This window comes from Protopterus annectens, chromosome 4.part0 (assembly GCF_019279795.1).
Source record: "Protopterus annectens isolate FY-2018-M chromosome 4.part0, PAN1.0, whole genome shotgun sequence".
Classification (NCBI taxonomy): Eukaryota; Metazoa; Chordata; order Ceratodontiformes; family Protopteridae; genus Protopterus; species Protopterus annectens.
In genome coordinates, this window is record NC_056733.1 from 847,297,251 (window position 1) to 847,314,762 (window position 17,512).

Genomic DNA, 17,512 nt, shown 5'->3' on the forward strand with positions numbered 1-17,512 from the left:
TCAAAAATAGCAGTAAGAATCACAAACAAAAATAATACCAGGTAGTACTTACATGCGGGCACACTACTGGGGATTCCTATGAAGCAAGGCAGAAAAGCTAAGTCAAAAGATTGTGCCTTTCTACATCAGGCTTTTTGATTCATCTGTAATTAAGCAGGAGTGGGAGGGGAACTGTGCAGGTTCAAGGTGGGGGAAGGGATAGACACAAAGTAATGCAAGGTTGAGAGTCAGAAAAACTAAACTAAGCCAGCTGCTAAAAAGAAAACAGGAATATATATATATATATATATATATATATATATATATATATATATATATATATTGTTAACAGAAGAAATTTTGTATTACAAGCATATGTAGTTGTGAAATGAAAAATATTATTTATTTGGCAAAATGTGAAATGTGAGGTTTTTTATATAGGAAAAACCAGCCACAAGTTAAAGGAATGGATACGTTATCACTTTTCAGAAATAAGACTAATAGTCTATTTAAACATGTAAAGGGAACCAGTAATACACACTTTGAAATTTATTATACGTTATGTTATCCATAAACATACAAGAGGAGGTGATATTAACTTAACTGAAAAAGAAGAAAGCAAATTGATTATTAGATTTAGGGCACAGCAATATCCAGGCGTAAGTGGAATGTTTAGCATTAAGCCAATTGCTGAAAGAACTGCATAATCAAGTTAAGTAATAAGGTCCCTTTAAACTTAATTGCAATTTGAAGTGAATTTTATGTCATGTGATTTTAACTTTTATATAAGGAGTTAATGTATTAAGTGAAATTTTTTGCTTGATGAATATTTTATGAGAAAGTGTTATACTTGCGGTGATAATAAAAGTTCTTTAATTCAATTTTGATTGCTTGTTGCTTCAGATAACTTTTTTGTTTATATTACTGCATATATATCTTCTGACCTCATAAGATCTAAACATAGTAAAAGTTTTAAAACATGAGTAGAATAAATCTAAGATGACTTCCCTGATTAGTTTAGCAGAAGCATATCGGTATCAAGCGGAAATGGAAATCAAACCACAAGTAGATAAAAATCAGGCAGCAACTGAATGCGCCAAGAAAACAAAAGAAAGAATATAAAGTGAATGATCAGATGAGAAGGCAAGAAATGTGGAAAATGCATATAGTTCCAAGTACAGAAAACTCTTGGAACAACCTCATGATGATCAGGATCTAATGCAAGAACAGTTAAGGAGAGGAGAACTTAAACTAAAAGACAAAAGGTTAATATTTGCAGCCCAGAATAGTGGACCGTGTACATGTTGCTTTGCAAAGTCCTTTGAACATGTTGGGAAAAACAGACAAATGCAGGTTTTGTAAAACAGAACTGGAAACAGTTGCAGTTTGAAAAACAAACAAATATGTTAGGGGAAAAATATAAAATATAAAAAATGAAAAAGTACATTATGCACACCCTTAAACTAATACTTTGTTGAAGCACCTTTTGATTTAATTACAGCATTCAGTCTTATTGGGTACACACCTGCCTTCAATTAAAGGGACTCTGATTAACCCCAAATAAAGTTCAGCATCAGAAGGATCTCATTGTTGAAAGGTATCAGTCAGGAGAAGGGTACAACAAATTTCCACAGCGTTGGATACCATGGAACACAGTGACGGCAGTCATCAAAAAGTGGAGAAAATATAGGACAACAGTGATGTTGCAAAGAACTGGACATCCCTCCAAAATTGATGAAAAGACAAGACGAAAACTGTTCAGGGAGACTGCCAAGAGACCTACAGCAATACTGAAGGAGCTTCAGGAATTTCTGGCAAGTATTTGTTGTGTACATGTGGCAACAATCTCCCGTATTCTCCATATGTGTAGACTATTGGGTAGGGTTGCAAGACGGGAGCCTTTTCTTACACAGAAAAACATCCAGGCCTGGCTAAAATTTGCAAAACAATACATCAAGTCTCCCAAAAGCATGTGGGAAAATGTGTTATGGTCTGATTAGACCAAGGCTGAACTTTTTAGCCACAATTCCAAAAGGTACGTTTGGTGCAAAAACAACACTTCTCATCAGCAAAAGAATACCATTCCCACGGTAAAGCATGGTGGTGGCAGTATCATGCTTTGGGGTTGTTTTTCTTCAGCTGGAACTGGGGCTTTAGTCAAGGGGGAGGGAATTATGAAAAGTTCCAAATACCAGTCACTTTTGGCCCAAAACCTTCAGGCATCTGCTAGAAAGCTGAAGATGAAGAGGAACTTTTCCTTTCAACACGACAATGACCCCAAGCATACATCCAGGTCAACAAAAGAATGGCCTTGACAGAAGAAAATTAAAGTTTTGGAATGGCCCAGCCAGAACCCAGACCTAAATCCAATAGAAAATCTGAGGGGTGACCTGAAGAGGGCTGTGCACAAGAGATACCCTCGCAATCTGACAGATTTGCAGCACTTTTGCAAGGAAGAGTGGGCAAATATTGCCAAGTCAAGATGTGCCATGCTGATAGACTCCTACCCAAGAAGACTGAATGCTGTAATTAAATCAAAAGGTGCTTTAGCAAAGTATTAGTTTAAGGATGTGCACACACAACAAAGTATTTGTTTAAGGGTGCACACACTTATGCAACCAGCATATTGTACGGTTCTTATTTTTTATATTTTTTCCCCTAACAGATTTGTTTGTTTTTCATTTGAATTGTACAGGTTATAGGACGCATTAAAGGTGGGCAATGTTTTGAAATGATTTATTATGGTCTCATTGTTTTATATCACAAAAACCTGGCATTTTAACAGGGGTGTTTTATATCTACTGTATATATATATATATATATATATATATATATATATATATATATATATATATATATATATATATATATATATATATATATATATATATAAAATATATATATATATATATATATATATATATATATATATATATATATATACTAAATTGCATTTATGCGAACGGTCATTTGCGCGAAAAGTAATGCTGAAATACGAACAACATCGAAGGATCAAATGCCAAAAATGGTTTGCGGGAAAACCATTTCCGACATTTGATCCATGTGTGTGAATGGGTAAAAAGCATTCGCTTATTTGTCATTCAAACACATGGTGAATCAGCATTGTGGTTTGTTGCAGTCATACTTTCAACGTTTTGCACGTCGCACATATGGCTTTCAACAAAATAAAGGTAAACCATGTATATTTTATATATATAAATATATATATATATACATATATATAAAATATATATATATATATATATATATATATATATATATATATATATATATATACATATAGTGTAATGCAGTAATGGTAAACTGTGCTTTTGTTTTCAGGGATGAGACTGGTGCATGGGAAAATTCTCTGCCCCTTTTCCACAGATTACCTGGATGGTGTTGCAGAACTCAAAATATGCTTTCTAAAATATTAATGTCCAGGGTCTGAACAGGGAGTCTCTTTCAATCCTAATTTATTGTGCTCCACATTCATTACAAAGTTCTACTATTTGCAGATTTGTATCTAGGGTGGGGTGAAGGGGGCAGCCACCCCAGATACAAGGTGCTAATAGGAGTTACTGGCAAGATAATTTTTTATTTTTTCATTCCTCATCTATAGGCTAAGGGCATTAGGACTGGTGTACTTTTCCTTAGGACAGAAGGGGTAAGGGGTGTCAGATTGGGGGACAACCTGGTTTGGTGAGGGCATTAGGACGTGGCACTCCTCCTTGTGAGAGAATGATGGAGAGCGTGAGTTGGCAGAGTCTTTTATCTCTTTTTTCTTAGTCTGTGAACTGACCTTTTTTCCACTGGGAATAGGAGCAAAATGAGCCAGCTATAGCTCTGATTATTTGGTTTCTCTTCTGCTCTTACAGTGTTCACTGGCACACTAGCTTATGGTGGTAAAATCTTATAGATGTGTTCCTGTACTTGGGTGACTGGCTCAGGATGTTCTGTTACTGGTACCCTGGATGAAGATACAGCACAGAGCCCATAGACCTTCCTGTCTGTTTTAGGTTAATGGCAGCCATGATCTTGTAAGTTCATAGGTAGTTCCTAGGCAGGCAGTTCAGGAAACCATTAAAGAGTGTAGCTCATATTCCCAAATACCCCAAAGCACCGTCTGGTTATGTTACTTGCTCAAGGTCACACAGTAGGCAATTGAAGTCTGATGGAATCTAACCCTGTAATACAGAAAGTAACTCATTAACAGTTCTTAACCTTAATCCTATATGCAAGCTGCCAGCATACACAGTATCTTTTGCAAACATGAATATGTGGATATTACACTGGTCTGTAAGTTCCCAATGACAGCAGAGCCATAATTTTCTAATGGTGTATGACCCTTGTGGCTGGGCCTTAAAATGGTAGACAGTCCCCACAAATATATTTATAGCTGTTCCTTCCTGCAGCCAGAAGCAACACAAGTCATGAGAATAGACCATTAACTACTGGGATGGGAGTCCATCTGTGCTTCTGTGTGGCTCAAGGGAAGTCATGCATGTATGTGTGTGCATGTGAAATACCCCAGGTGAATATACTTGGTGGCTGGAGGTACTCAGGCTCAAACCCTGTACCTTGGATATAGGTAAAAAATGCCTAAAGTCCCTACCCACCACCACTTGTGAAAACTTTCCAGATTTATGCCTCATATTGTTGTTCTGTTCCTCATAAAATATGGTCTTCTGGATTTTTGTGTTAAATAAGTGAAGGATTGAATTCACTAAATAATGACAGGCATTTGAATTTTGGACTTCATATTCTTCAGAAAATAAATGGTAACACAAAACCTTTTATTCTAGCAATTTTATAAGTTTATAAGATCAGTATTTGAAATGTGTCCCTATTTTTGGGGCTGTATTTCCACCATTATTGGCTTTGTCCAGATTTTTTGTGCTAAAAGGTTGAGAGCTATGGTCCGCTGTAAGGTGATCCAAACAATTTTATTTTCACAAAGTTAAAAAAGCCACGCTACTTCCTGGTCTCGATAACAGCAATGCCAACAGTAGAATAAACGCTCTTACATACACATTAAGGAAACTGCGTTTTCGTCATAAAGACTTCATCAGACAAAGTAAAGAACTTTAACACACATTTAAATACCTAATTAAACTAATTAAAATCTATTTCATTGGCCATATTTCCTACCATACCTATTCAAACACACCAATCCAAACTTCAAATTCATTTGATTCATTAATATTAATGTCTGTATCATGAAAGTGCTCCGTGCTTTTTGTTAAAAACACATGTTATAAAAATTTAAAAACTGACATTCAACATTAAAAACTGATCCATTGTTTATGTATAATATGAATAAATAAATAAATAATTGAATAAATAATGGTTAAAAAACTATTTTACCACTAAATATATAACAATTGATTTGGTGAAAAGGACTAGGGATACCATCCTATACTAATGCCCTCTAGTGTCCACAATCAGAACTACTCTATAATTTGTTAGCCCTTATTTTTAATAGGGGTGTTATAGTTAAAAATTCATTAATTCCTGGGCTAGTGTTGGATTCCAAGTACACCTGCCACCATAGTTCCTTATTTTCCAGGATTTCCTCCCAAAGTCCTCCCCTGTTGTCGGGCTTAACTTGGTCCAACACAAAAAATTCATATCTAGCTTCAGGACATACATTACAGTGTTTATATAGTGCATTAGTATTTTTAGCTTTGGAAATGTCATAATAATGTTCATAAATTCTGCGTTTCAAACATCTCTCAGTCTTTCCTACGTAGAAAGACTGACATATTTGACATATAGCAATATAAACAACTCCCCTACTTTCACAATTATAGTAAGCCCTGCTTTTAATTCTTCTCTTTCTACTGTCTATACATATTTCTGCCTTGTGAATTATATATGGGCATTGGTGGCATCTTCCACATTTATATGTCCCATACCTCCTAATGTTACTATCCCTAACCTTCTTATTTCCTCTTTCTAAAATTGTTCCTATATTAGGTGGGTTTTTGAATACTATCTTGGGTTCCATTCTGGTTATCTCTTCTATATCCGTTAGAGTACTAAACTTTTTCCATTCTTTTTTGAAAATATCCCTTAGTTTTGTATTGGAACTATTGTATTCCAAAACTAAACTTCTCCTGTAACTTACTTGGTCATTCTCCTTACTATTTGTTTCTACAATGTGTCCCAACCCCATTTTAGACTCATTGCCCTTACCCAGTATAGGTTCAAATCTACCCAGTCTTCCATCCTCTACTTCTCTTCTTAACTTGTTTATAAACTCCTCTGGATAACCACGTTCCCTGAACATGTTATGTAATGAATTACATTCATCCTGGAAGTCTGAGTCATTGGATGTCATTCGGGAACCTCTTACAAATTGTCCTTTGACAATGTTCTTCTTACTGTGAAGCGGGTGGGCACTATTGTAATGTAAGTAAGAGTTGACATAGGTCTCCTTTCTGTACACCTTACTCTCAAATTTACCTGCCCTTTTGTATATTTCTATGTCTAGATATTTCAATATTTTTCAATGAGAAAGAACATTGATACAAAGTGTGAGGAAGTGATACAGAGAAAATTGGGAAAATTGAAAAGGGATGTTATGGAATATGAAAATCATACTAGTTACCCGAAACCAAATATTCAGACAAATTATAACACACGTAAGGGGATGAGGAATAACTATAGAAGAAATGTACAATATACTAACAAACAAGGGCCAAGTGAAGAATATGGAAGGAACACAGCATATTATGATATTGATTTTCCCCCCCTGGAGAACAGGGGATATATACAGGAAGGTAATAATCACCATGGAGAAAATTTTCAGAGGTGGGGGGGGGGAAAGACGGCAGGGGAGATTTCAGTAGATACCCTGTGCCCTGTGGACTACCATATTGGTCCTGATGATATAGAGAACAATACTGTCAAACACACCTATGATAACTTTACTATTTATAATTTTAGTACACTTAAATTAAATTTAAACCATTTTTCACTATTAAGCAAAGGATTAAAGTATATACCTAACAGTAAGGGAGATTTTACCCGTACTATATTGGATGTTAAGTTATTTACTAGGAAGATTAATTTGGAAGTAATGGCCTCTAAGATGGGCTTTAACAGAGAAAGAGGGGGTGAAAACATACTGAGGAGAAAGTCCACATACAACCCACCATTATACCCCCAGATAAAAAACTTTGAAAACATTATGGTCGACTTAGTAAGGACCAAACACAATGGATGTTGGGTGCATTACAACTTAAGTAAGGAAGAGAATGAAATATTAATGGAATTGAGTAGTAATGCATCCCTGAGGGTTATGAAACCAGATAAGGGTGGGGGGGATAGTCATTATGGACAAAATCTTGTACGAAGGTAAAATGAATACTATCTTAAGGGATGAAAAGAAATATATAGAGGTATCACTAAACAAAATTAATGTAGCATACCACAGGATAGATTCCATTCTGCAGGACTTATTAACTGAAAAAACAATTGATGAAAAAATCTTCAAATATTTAGAAGTTAAGAAACCGAGGGTAGCTACCATATTCGGTATACCGAAAATTCACAAGGATATGGTAAACCCACCCCTCAGACCAATAGTTTCAGCTGAGGGTTCCAAAACAGTCCCTCTAGCCAAGTTTATAGATTTTAAGACTAAACACATTTGGATTAATAATAAGTTAATTCTCAAAGATTCCTGGGACTTTTGGGGGGAACTCAAACAGGATATTTTTAGAGATGACATCAGATTTATAACTATAGATGTTATTGACCTGTTTGGGAGCATACCACATGCAGAAGGTATGAGTTTATTTGAAGAGGCCGTGTTTGAAGATGACCTCTTGAGTCTCAATGATAAAGTAGCAAGTGTGATATTTATGGACACAGTGTTAAAATATAATTTTATAACGTTTGATTGTGAATACTACAAACAGAAGACAGGGGTGTCAATGGGGGCCGCTTGTGCCCCCACATATGCGAATATCGTACTTTCTAAATGGGAGGAGCAGTTTATTATCAATTGTAAGTTTAAGGAACTATGGACATTGTACCATAGGTTTTTAGACGATATTGTCATCTTTTGGATTGGGAGTGAGGCAAGTTTTTTGGAATTTATGGAATATATCAATCATACTACTAAATACTTGAGGTTTACTTATACTATCAGTACAGAATCCCTGAAATATCTAGACATAGAAATATACAAAAGGGCAGGTAAATTTGAGAGTAAGGTGTACAGAAAGGAGACCTATGTCAACTCTTACTTACATTACAATAGTGCCCACCCGCTTCACAGTAAGAAGAACATTGTCAAAGGACAATTTGTAAGAGGTTCCCGAATGACATCCAATGACTCAGACTTCCAGGATGAATGTAATTCATTACATAACATGTTCAGGGAACGTGGTTATCCAGAGGAGTTTATAAACAAGTTAAGAAGAGAAGTAGAGGATGGAAGACTGGGTAGATTTGAACCTATACTGGGTAAGGGCAATGAGTCTAAAATGGGGTTGGGACACATTGTAGAAACAAATAGTAAGGAGAATGACCAAGTAAGTTACAGGAGAAGTTTAGTTTTGGAATACAATAGTTCCAATACAAAACTAAGGGATATGGGATATTTTCAAAAAAGAATGGAAAAAGTTTAGTACTCTAACGGATATAGAAGAGATAACCAGAATGGAACCCAAGATAGTATTCAAAAACCCACCTAATGTAGGAACAATTTTAGAAAGAGGAAATAAGAAGGTTAGGGATAGTAACATTAGGAGGTATGGGACATATAAATGTGGAAGATGCCATCAATGCCCATATATAATTCACAAGGCAGAAATATATATAGATAGTAGGAAGAGAAGAATTAAAAGCAGGGCTTACTATAATTGTGAAAGTAGGGGAGTTGTTTATATTGCTATATGTCAAATATGTCAGTCTTTCTACGTAGGAAAGACTGAGAGATGTTTGAAACGTTGAATTTATGAACATTATTATGACATTTCCAAAGCTAAAAATACTAATGCACTATATAAACACTGTAATGTATGTCCTGAAGCTAGATATGAATTTTTTGTGTTGGACCAAGTTAAGCCCGACAACAGGGGAGGACTTTGGGAGGAAATCCTGGAAAATAAGGAACTATGGTGGCAGGTGTACTTGGATTCCAACACTAGCCCAGGAATGAATGAATTTTTAACTATAACACCCCTATTAAAAATAAGGGCTAACAAATTATAGAGTAGTTCTGATTGTGGACACTAGAGGGCATTAGTATAGGATGGTATCCCTAGTCCTTTTCACCAAATCAATTGTTATATATTTAGTGGTAAAATAGTTTTTTAACCATTATTTATTCAATTATTTATTTATTTATTCATATTATACATAAACAATGGATCAGTTTTTAATGTTGAATGTCAGTTTTTAAATTTTTATAATATGTGTTTTTAACAAAAAGCACGGAGCACTTTCATGATACAGACATTAATATTAATGAATCAAATGAATTTGAAGTTTGGATTGGTGTGTTTGAATAGGTATGGTAGGAAATATGGCCAATGAAATAGATTTTAATTAGTTTAATTAGGTATTTAAATGTGTGTTAAAGTTCTTTACTTTGTCTGATGAAGTCTTTATGACGAAAACGCAGTTTCCTTAATGTGTATGTAAGAGCGTTTATTCTACTGTTGGCATTGCTGTTATCGAGACCAGGAAGTAGCGTGGCTTTTTTAACTTTGTGAAAATAAAATTGTTTGGATCACCTTACAGCGGACCTTGGCACTTTTTTGGACTTATTGGTTTGTTTCTAGTGCCTACATCTGTTTTTTGGTTCGTGGTTGAGAGCTATGGTGATAAGTAAGAACTGAATTCACTAAATGATACCCATTTAAGTTTCAGTCTTCGAATATTTCAGGAAACTGCTGATTTGGCATAGTGGTATGTTACTCTGACTGTAGTACACAGGGTCCTGGGTTTAAGACTTGGCAGTGAAACGCATGGTGGTAACACATTTTATTCTAGCAACTTTCCAAAATTTTACAAGCAATGTTTAAAATGTGTCCCTGTTTTTTAGGCTTTTACCCCCCCCCCAATAAATTTTGGCTTTTTCCAGATTTCTTGTGCTGCAAAGTTGAGAGACAGTTGAGTGTTGAGTGGATTTTACAAGGAGCTGAGAGCTTCAGGAGAAGAGGAGTTTAGTGTTGCTTATGGTGAGTCTGCTTGCATTGTTAATAATATAACAGGTTAAATACTTGTTTGATGCAGAAGGTTGTGGGTTCTATTCCCACAATATGTAGATGCATTGCTGATACTGTACTGTGTTGTTGTACCTTTAAAGGGGGTGGGTGTAACAATTCAAGGGTGTAGCTACAGATACAACAGAAGTTACAGAAGTGAGAAAATGTCATGCACAAGGACATTTGTGCCTCAGTGGAAAGAGCAACAAATATCATTAACTCAAATTCAGGAAAGGAAAATCAAAATTATTATGTACTGTGCTGTATTACAAGAAAAATATGTTTAAACAAGTACAGTACATTTTCTAGCATTCAAGATAAAATACAATTTTTTCCACTGCAGGCAGTGGAGAAGCAAGAGTGGCCAGTTAACAGCACCTGGATTACAATGATAGTTTTGATGCTTCAGGATGAATGTAGGAGCGGGTCTGTCGGTACTTGGGCTAAAAATTGGAAGTCTTAAAACGTGGTTTACACTACTGTCATTCTATTTTTATATGTGTGTGTGTGTGTGTGTGTGTGTGTGTGTGTGTGTGTGTGTGTGTGTGTGTGTGTGTGTGTGTGTGTGTGTAAGTAGGCTTTTATGATGGAAATGTTCTGAATTGGGCAGTTTTGTCATTATTGGTTCATACATTTTGTTTCATTGCCTATTGGAAAAATGTTCAAATTTGAAAATAAGTTCAAGAAACTGTGCAAGATACCCATGGTTTACACTACTGTCATTCTATTTTTATATGTGTGTGTGTGTGTGTGTGTGTGTGTGTGTGTGTGTGTGCGCGTGTAAGTAGGCTTTTATGATGGAAATGTTCTGAATTGGGCAGTTTTGTCATTATTGGTTCATACATTTTGTTTCATTGCCTATTGGAAAAATGTTCAAATATTAAATTTAAAATACGCTCTAAGTCTAACAAGTGTGCTGTATTATACAAGAAATATAATTTAATAAAGTCAGAACAGTGGATCAAAGAACACATGTATGTTTCTTGTTTTGTGTGCAAGGGGTCTATGATTTGAAAACAGCCCAAAGGTAATCTTTATTCACCACTGGCCAGATGCATTTTCTTTGGATGTGGTGTGGGTTTCAATGCTGCTTCAATGAATGTGAGTTTCAAGGGCAGAGAAGTTTTAATGCTAAGTCTATTTTCATTGTGAGACAGTATTAATTTGTTTAGCTGATGTCTATTAGTGTTTGTGCATTGTGCTGTAAAATGTAAAAATAAAATCCAAATAATCATTGTATAAGTAAAGCAATATGCACATTAGTGTTTATGGTAAATGGGGCAAAATAGCCAGGTAATAGGACATTGGAATGGCTGCAGGGGGGCTCTGATGCCATATTTTGGTTGTCTGTTCTTCAGTTTGCATTTGAAAGTTGGTATCCCACAATTCCATTGGAGTGGGTGGGGTTACGTAATTATGTACGCAAATTTTATGTTACACAGCTTACAGATTTGTACCTATTTTTCATGGGCCTTGTCCAGATTTTTGATGTTTCCAGGTTGAGAGGTATTGATCCACATAAAACACCTGAAGCTGCAGGCAGTGCTTCTTGCTATGAAGACTTATAAGGAAACAATATAAAGGCAATATTTGTTATTTATTATTTATTTATTTACATTTGTTGACTGGGAAAGTCTGACTGGATGCAGGTCCTTTTTCAGTGGAGGCCCGGGGAGAAAAGCTCCACAAGTAAAATTATTACAAACATAGTTACAGATGAAGAACATAGTGCATACAGTAGACACCTAGCATCTGTGCCATCTAAGATGGCATGTATTCTACAAAGTAAATAGCAGTTATTAACATTGTTACAGAAATAAATGACTGCAGTATAATAAATAGATAGGTGTACAAGCATCAGAGTTTGCTGTAATAAAGGTAGTTAGTGGGGTGGAAGACAGGTTGAGGGTAGATGGAGTGGGAGATTTTATTTATTTATTTATTTACATTTGTTGATCGGGAGTGTCCGACTGGACGTGGGTCCATTTTCAGCGGAGGCCCGGGGAGAAAAGCTCCACAGTTAAAATAAACAGACAGTAGTTACATTGGATTTACATAGTGATTAACAATTTGATTAACATAGCAATTAATTACAAACATAGTTACAGATGAAGAACATAGTACATCAGTAGACAACTAGAATCTTTATCTGTGAAGTACATAACAGACATTAACAATTGTTACAATAAAAAGTTCCTGCTGTATAATAAGTACTAGGCTTATGAGCATCTGAGCTTGCTATAATGAAGGTAGTTAGTGGGGTGGAGAGGAGAGTTACAAGGGCATAGCCAGCATGTTTTTAGGTGAGCTATAAGTAAAACTTTGAAGTGGGTGCATGATGGTACAGAGGTTATTGTGGGGGTGGGGGGTATTCCATACATTCTGCTACATTTTTAACATTTTTTTACCTTTGACCTAGTACCATTTTTGTGAAGAATGAAGACTGTCACTAAATCCTTATGGACATTTCAATTTCAAACTTCAATCACATATTTCAAAAAACACATGCCAACAGAAATTCTAAGTTTATAAAAGCAATATTTAAAATATGTCCCTTTTTGGCCTTTGTCATGTCAACCATTATTCTAAAGACAGACAGTCACTAAATAATAATGACATACATTTCAGTTTCAAACTTCAGTCAGTCACATGATCCTTCAGAAAATGCATCCTAATACAAATCCTGTTATTCTACCAACTTTGTAGGTTTTTCCTGTCACCACATTATTATGAAATGATGATGTCACTAAATAATAACATGCAGTACAGATTTCACAATCACATCCTTCAGAAAGCTAATACAAATCCTGTTAATCTTGCAACTTTATGCATTTATAAAAGCAATATTTAAAATCTGTCCCAGTGCCCTAATGGTAATGAATAATTGATGAGAGAGGTTTATCCTCTCTTACAGCAAGCAAAAGCAGGTAGCATGTAAAAAAAGCACTAAAACAGCTAGTACAGCAGTTGTTGCAATGATCACGTACTTCTGGCTCTCTAACTGCTGCTGCTGGTCTCTGGTCTGGAACCAGAAGAACAGTTGTATGAATGAAGCCAGAAAGCAACTAGACAAGCCAAATCCTTTCATTTTTTTTTTTTGGTAGCAAGACCATGGCTGTACCCACAGCAAGCAAATCATGTATAGAAAAAAATAAATATACCCCAAAACAAATTGCTTGTCTCACTGTGACAATTTATCCTTTTTGTTGACTGGGTTAGTCACACTAGGCCAGTAGACTCTTTTCATGGGAGACCTGAGGTGGTATTTATATTGCTGGGGGAAATTAGGCCAGAGCATAGGGGCGCTAAGCTTACTCTTTTCAGTAGGTGCTGTGGGGTCTTTTATAGCCACCTGAGTTACTAGCAACTCAAGCAGATGTAGCCCCAGTTTAACATCCTGTCTGAAGGATGGCACGCTCAAGAGTGCAACACCACAGTATGCTGCACTGCAGTGTCAGAAATCAGTCTGCCTAGTGTGGGAATAGAACCCATGTCCTTCTGTACCAAATACAAGTGTGCTATCTGCTGCACCACCACCACTGCCTTCTCTGCAGCCAATCACAATTCTTTGGAGCAGTGCCCATGCATGATGATGTAAAGGGGTGGAAGTCACACTGTAGTGTCTCAAACATCCATATAGAACATTTATGCCTGTATGTTCTGTTTCCCTTAAAGGGAAATACATTTTTATAGATATACATTATAAAAAAAATGTACTTTGGCATAAATTGCACACTAGGCAAGTCAGCACCTGGGACGATCACCTCTTTCTCCCCACCCTTGATATGCTGCTGATGGATTCATACCTTCCCCAGACATTACTACTTAAACCACGACTACAGAGTTAGACCTGTATCAGTACTTTGGTACTTCAGGACTCACTGTCTTGAGCTCTGTCATTTAGACCATCTTCCAGTTATTACCTGCTATAGGGGTTTTAACAATGTTTGGGATTCTCAGCCATCAAACCGTTAAAAAGGATCCCCAATGATAGGTATAACATGTGCATTCTTATGATATTATCTGTGATTATCCCTGCTGAATAGATACTGTATTCATCAGATCCTGGTAGCATTCTCGGTGTTGACTCGCCAGTCTGTAGTATGATTTGTCTGGGATATTTTTCATGAGCCCTTATGATTAAATGCTGTAAATGTCGAAAGGAGGAAGATTAATTTTTGAAAGGTAAGTGCGTGTTTGTGATGTTAATGCCAAAATTCTGGATATTCCAAAAGTTTGGGCATTATGCAGTGTGGGCTAAGGATCAGCTAGATTAAGTGTTGTGCATGTGTGCTGCTATGTGTCTGAGTGCCTTGTTTAGTGGTGGTACTGTGGAATGTATTTTCTGTCTAGTGATGGGGTTAGGAGCAAGGTTTAGGTTACCACCCAATAAGGTGGTATAGGGGCCAAACCCCCTGCCATCCCTACTAATGCATACTAATCTTAACGTTGACCTTTTTCCTGCTCCTTGCTCCCTGCACTATACCTTACTTCATAAAGACACTTTCCCTAACACTAATATAATTCAGACAAAGTTTAGTGGTTTGTTTTTTTGGCTAATGGGTCACAAAAGGAAATCCTTGTTTTCTTTTTTTTTTTTTTGTTTTGATTTTGTTGGTTTTCTGCAAGTTGATTGTTTGATATGCTGGCATCAGTCAGATCTATTTCAATGTTTTTGCATTTCAATCAGTTGTCATAGAAACACACATATGTGTATATATGTATATATATATATATATATATATATATATATAGAGAGAGAGAGAGAGAGATGTAGACAATTATATTTCTGTACAGTGTAAATTATCTTAATTTTCATTCATCAGTGGTTGGAGAAAAGTAGTTAGCACAGAGGCTAGATACTTTAACTTACATTCTTCTACTGCAGCATGTGACCTCACGTATTCTGAAAAAAAGGATATGAAAGTGGAAGAGAAAGAGAAGATATCCCAGGGATAGACCTAGGAAGGTCTTCAAAGGAAAAACACTTCTGCTGCGAATGATTGAGGCATGATGGGCTATGAAAACATTAATTTATTATAGCTGATGGGCAACCCACTTCCTCTATGGACCAATTGAAACTATAGATGCAGCATGATATAAGGCCCCAGCACCTTCCCATGGAGGAAGGCCTCTGCATCTGAATTTATATGTACTTACTCCTCGGTTCATACCTGAATTTATATATATTTACTCCTTAGTTCATTAATGAAAGGAGACATTTTCCATTATACAACGACCCCCGCCCATTAATATTCCAAAATGTGCAGGCTGATTGGTCAGCGTGCACGTTGTAAATCAAAGACTTATACTAATGGAAAAAGGTCTGGTCCGTTGCTTTTTAGAAACTGTCCCACTATGTTAAAGGAGTTTAACATAGTGAGACAGCTTTAAAAAAAGTAACGGAGATCTTCCTTTCTCCGTTGCTTTTTTAAAGCTGTCTCGCTATATTAAATGGGTTTAACATAGCAAGACAGCTTTAAAAAAAGCAACAGAGATTCTCATTTTTTTTTTTTACAGCTGTCTCTCTATGTTAAACTCCTTTAACATAGCAAGACACTTTGTAAAAAGCAACGGAGGTCTTGCTTTCTCCGTTGCTTCCACTCACAGCTCTGATGTACTGTGTAAGCATATGCATGCGGAGTACATCAGAACTGCCGCAGAATACCAGACAGCTGTGGAAGGGCAGCATGGAGGCATTATACAATGCCATTATTTAAGAAAAGTAAGTATTTTTTTTCTGAAATAATGTCATTGTATATTAGCAATAACCCACTTCTGGGTGTGGGTAATGCTGGATTCACCCACGGTTGTCTTGGTTTGGCCACTCGGGCTTCGCCCTCATGACCAAACCACATCAACTGTGGGTAAATCCAGCATTACCCACACCCAGGTGTGGGTTATTGCTTAATTAAAGCACACATACATCAATCCTGCTGTGCCTGAAAACTAACTTTAATCACTACTAAAAAGGTAAACTTCTCCAGTTGTGTGTGGACAGCTGTCTAGAATGTGACTGACTGGTCCTTGATCATTTGTGGGAAAACTGGTAAGAAAGTTTGTTTTATTTATAATCTATTTTGCCTGTGAAGAATTTCCAGAATTCAAGCATTACTTTGCTTATTCATTTTTTGTTACCGTCATTACTCTTTAACAAGTTTAATGACATTTGTGAAGCCAGAGCCTTTCTCTGCACATGGAAGGTGCAAAGCAAAGAAAGCTGGATAGGATGTTAGTCTATCACAGAAGGTGCAAAGATTTACTGGATATAAAAAAAAAAACTCCAAAAGAATACTTGGGTCGTGTGCCACTTTTCCAAAGCAAGGCCACCTACATTAGTTTATATTCCATCTGCGCATGTGTGAGCCATTATTAAAAGAGCCAACACTAGCTATTACCACTTATTATCATACTTTCACATGCTTTAATTAGAAAAAGTCTGCATTTCATCAATTAATTCCTTGATGATAATTTTCTTTGGTTGTATGTCTTTTTCCTAATCTACAGAACTCCAGAGTTGTGCCAGATTCCCTCATAGATAAAGTCCCAGAGTTAATTGTGCCTCAGGATACCATTAAACACCTGCTGGATCGGAATGAGCTTCTTACCCCTGAGAAATTCCTGCAAGCATATGACTCACCTTTAAATATTGTAATGGACTCAGGTATGTTGACAATTCGTGAAAAAGCATCCAAGTTAGCAATTATACACGTAAAAACTTATGGCAATAGTGGTATTGTGCCATGTCTGAGGTCATATAGAGTACTGGATAAGACCTTGCAGATGCAATTATAGAAATGTTATCTTTAGTGATTTTTTATCTCACTTATATACATTGTGACCACAGAAGGGAAATGGAGTTTCATGTTGATTTTGAAATTCTTGTGAAATTGCAAATATCTACCAGAGAAATTTTTAATGAAGCTGCAACAAATAGGGAAAAATGCCATACATTTGAAACTCCATCTGAAGAATCATTAATTTCAGCTACAAATTTTACTTATGTTTTGCAAAACCAATTGATGTATTATTATACCTAAACAAAACATTTTTTTGGAAATTGTGAGGCTTCACAAAAAAACATTTACAACAATTTCTGTGAATTTGAGCAAACTGTTTAAAATATTTCTCCAGGAAACATTTGTATATCTAGAAACTGGATTTCACTGATTAAGAACAGTAGCCATCAAGACAGCAATGCCCTTATTATGCTGCTACCTTTCTGATTACAGACGATGTATTCCATATATAGAGGGGTTGCTACCACTGGTATGGATTTTGACCATGCTTTTCATTTGCAGCTAGTT

At 36.1% G+C, this 17,512-nt stretch overlaps 1 protein-coding gene across 3 annotated transcripts in view; it reads left to right on the forward strand.

Moving 5' to 3' along the window:
- The window catches only part of TEX47 (testis expressed 47), an 844,245-nt gene that overhangs the window by 498,185 nt on the left and 328,548 nt on the right, over positions 1-17,512 (forward strand). For all 3 annotated transcript variants that reach the window (XM_044068795.1, XM_044068792.1, XM_044068794.1), the window contains exon 6: positions 16,713-16,869. In XM_044068795.1, the coding sequence (XP_043924730.1) occupies positions 16,713-16,869 (157 nt within the window). The remainder of the gene's footprint in view (positions 1-16,712; positions 16,870-17,512) is intronic.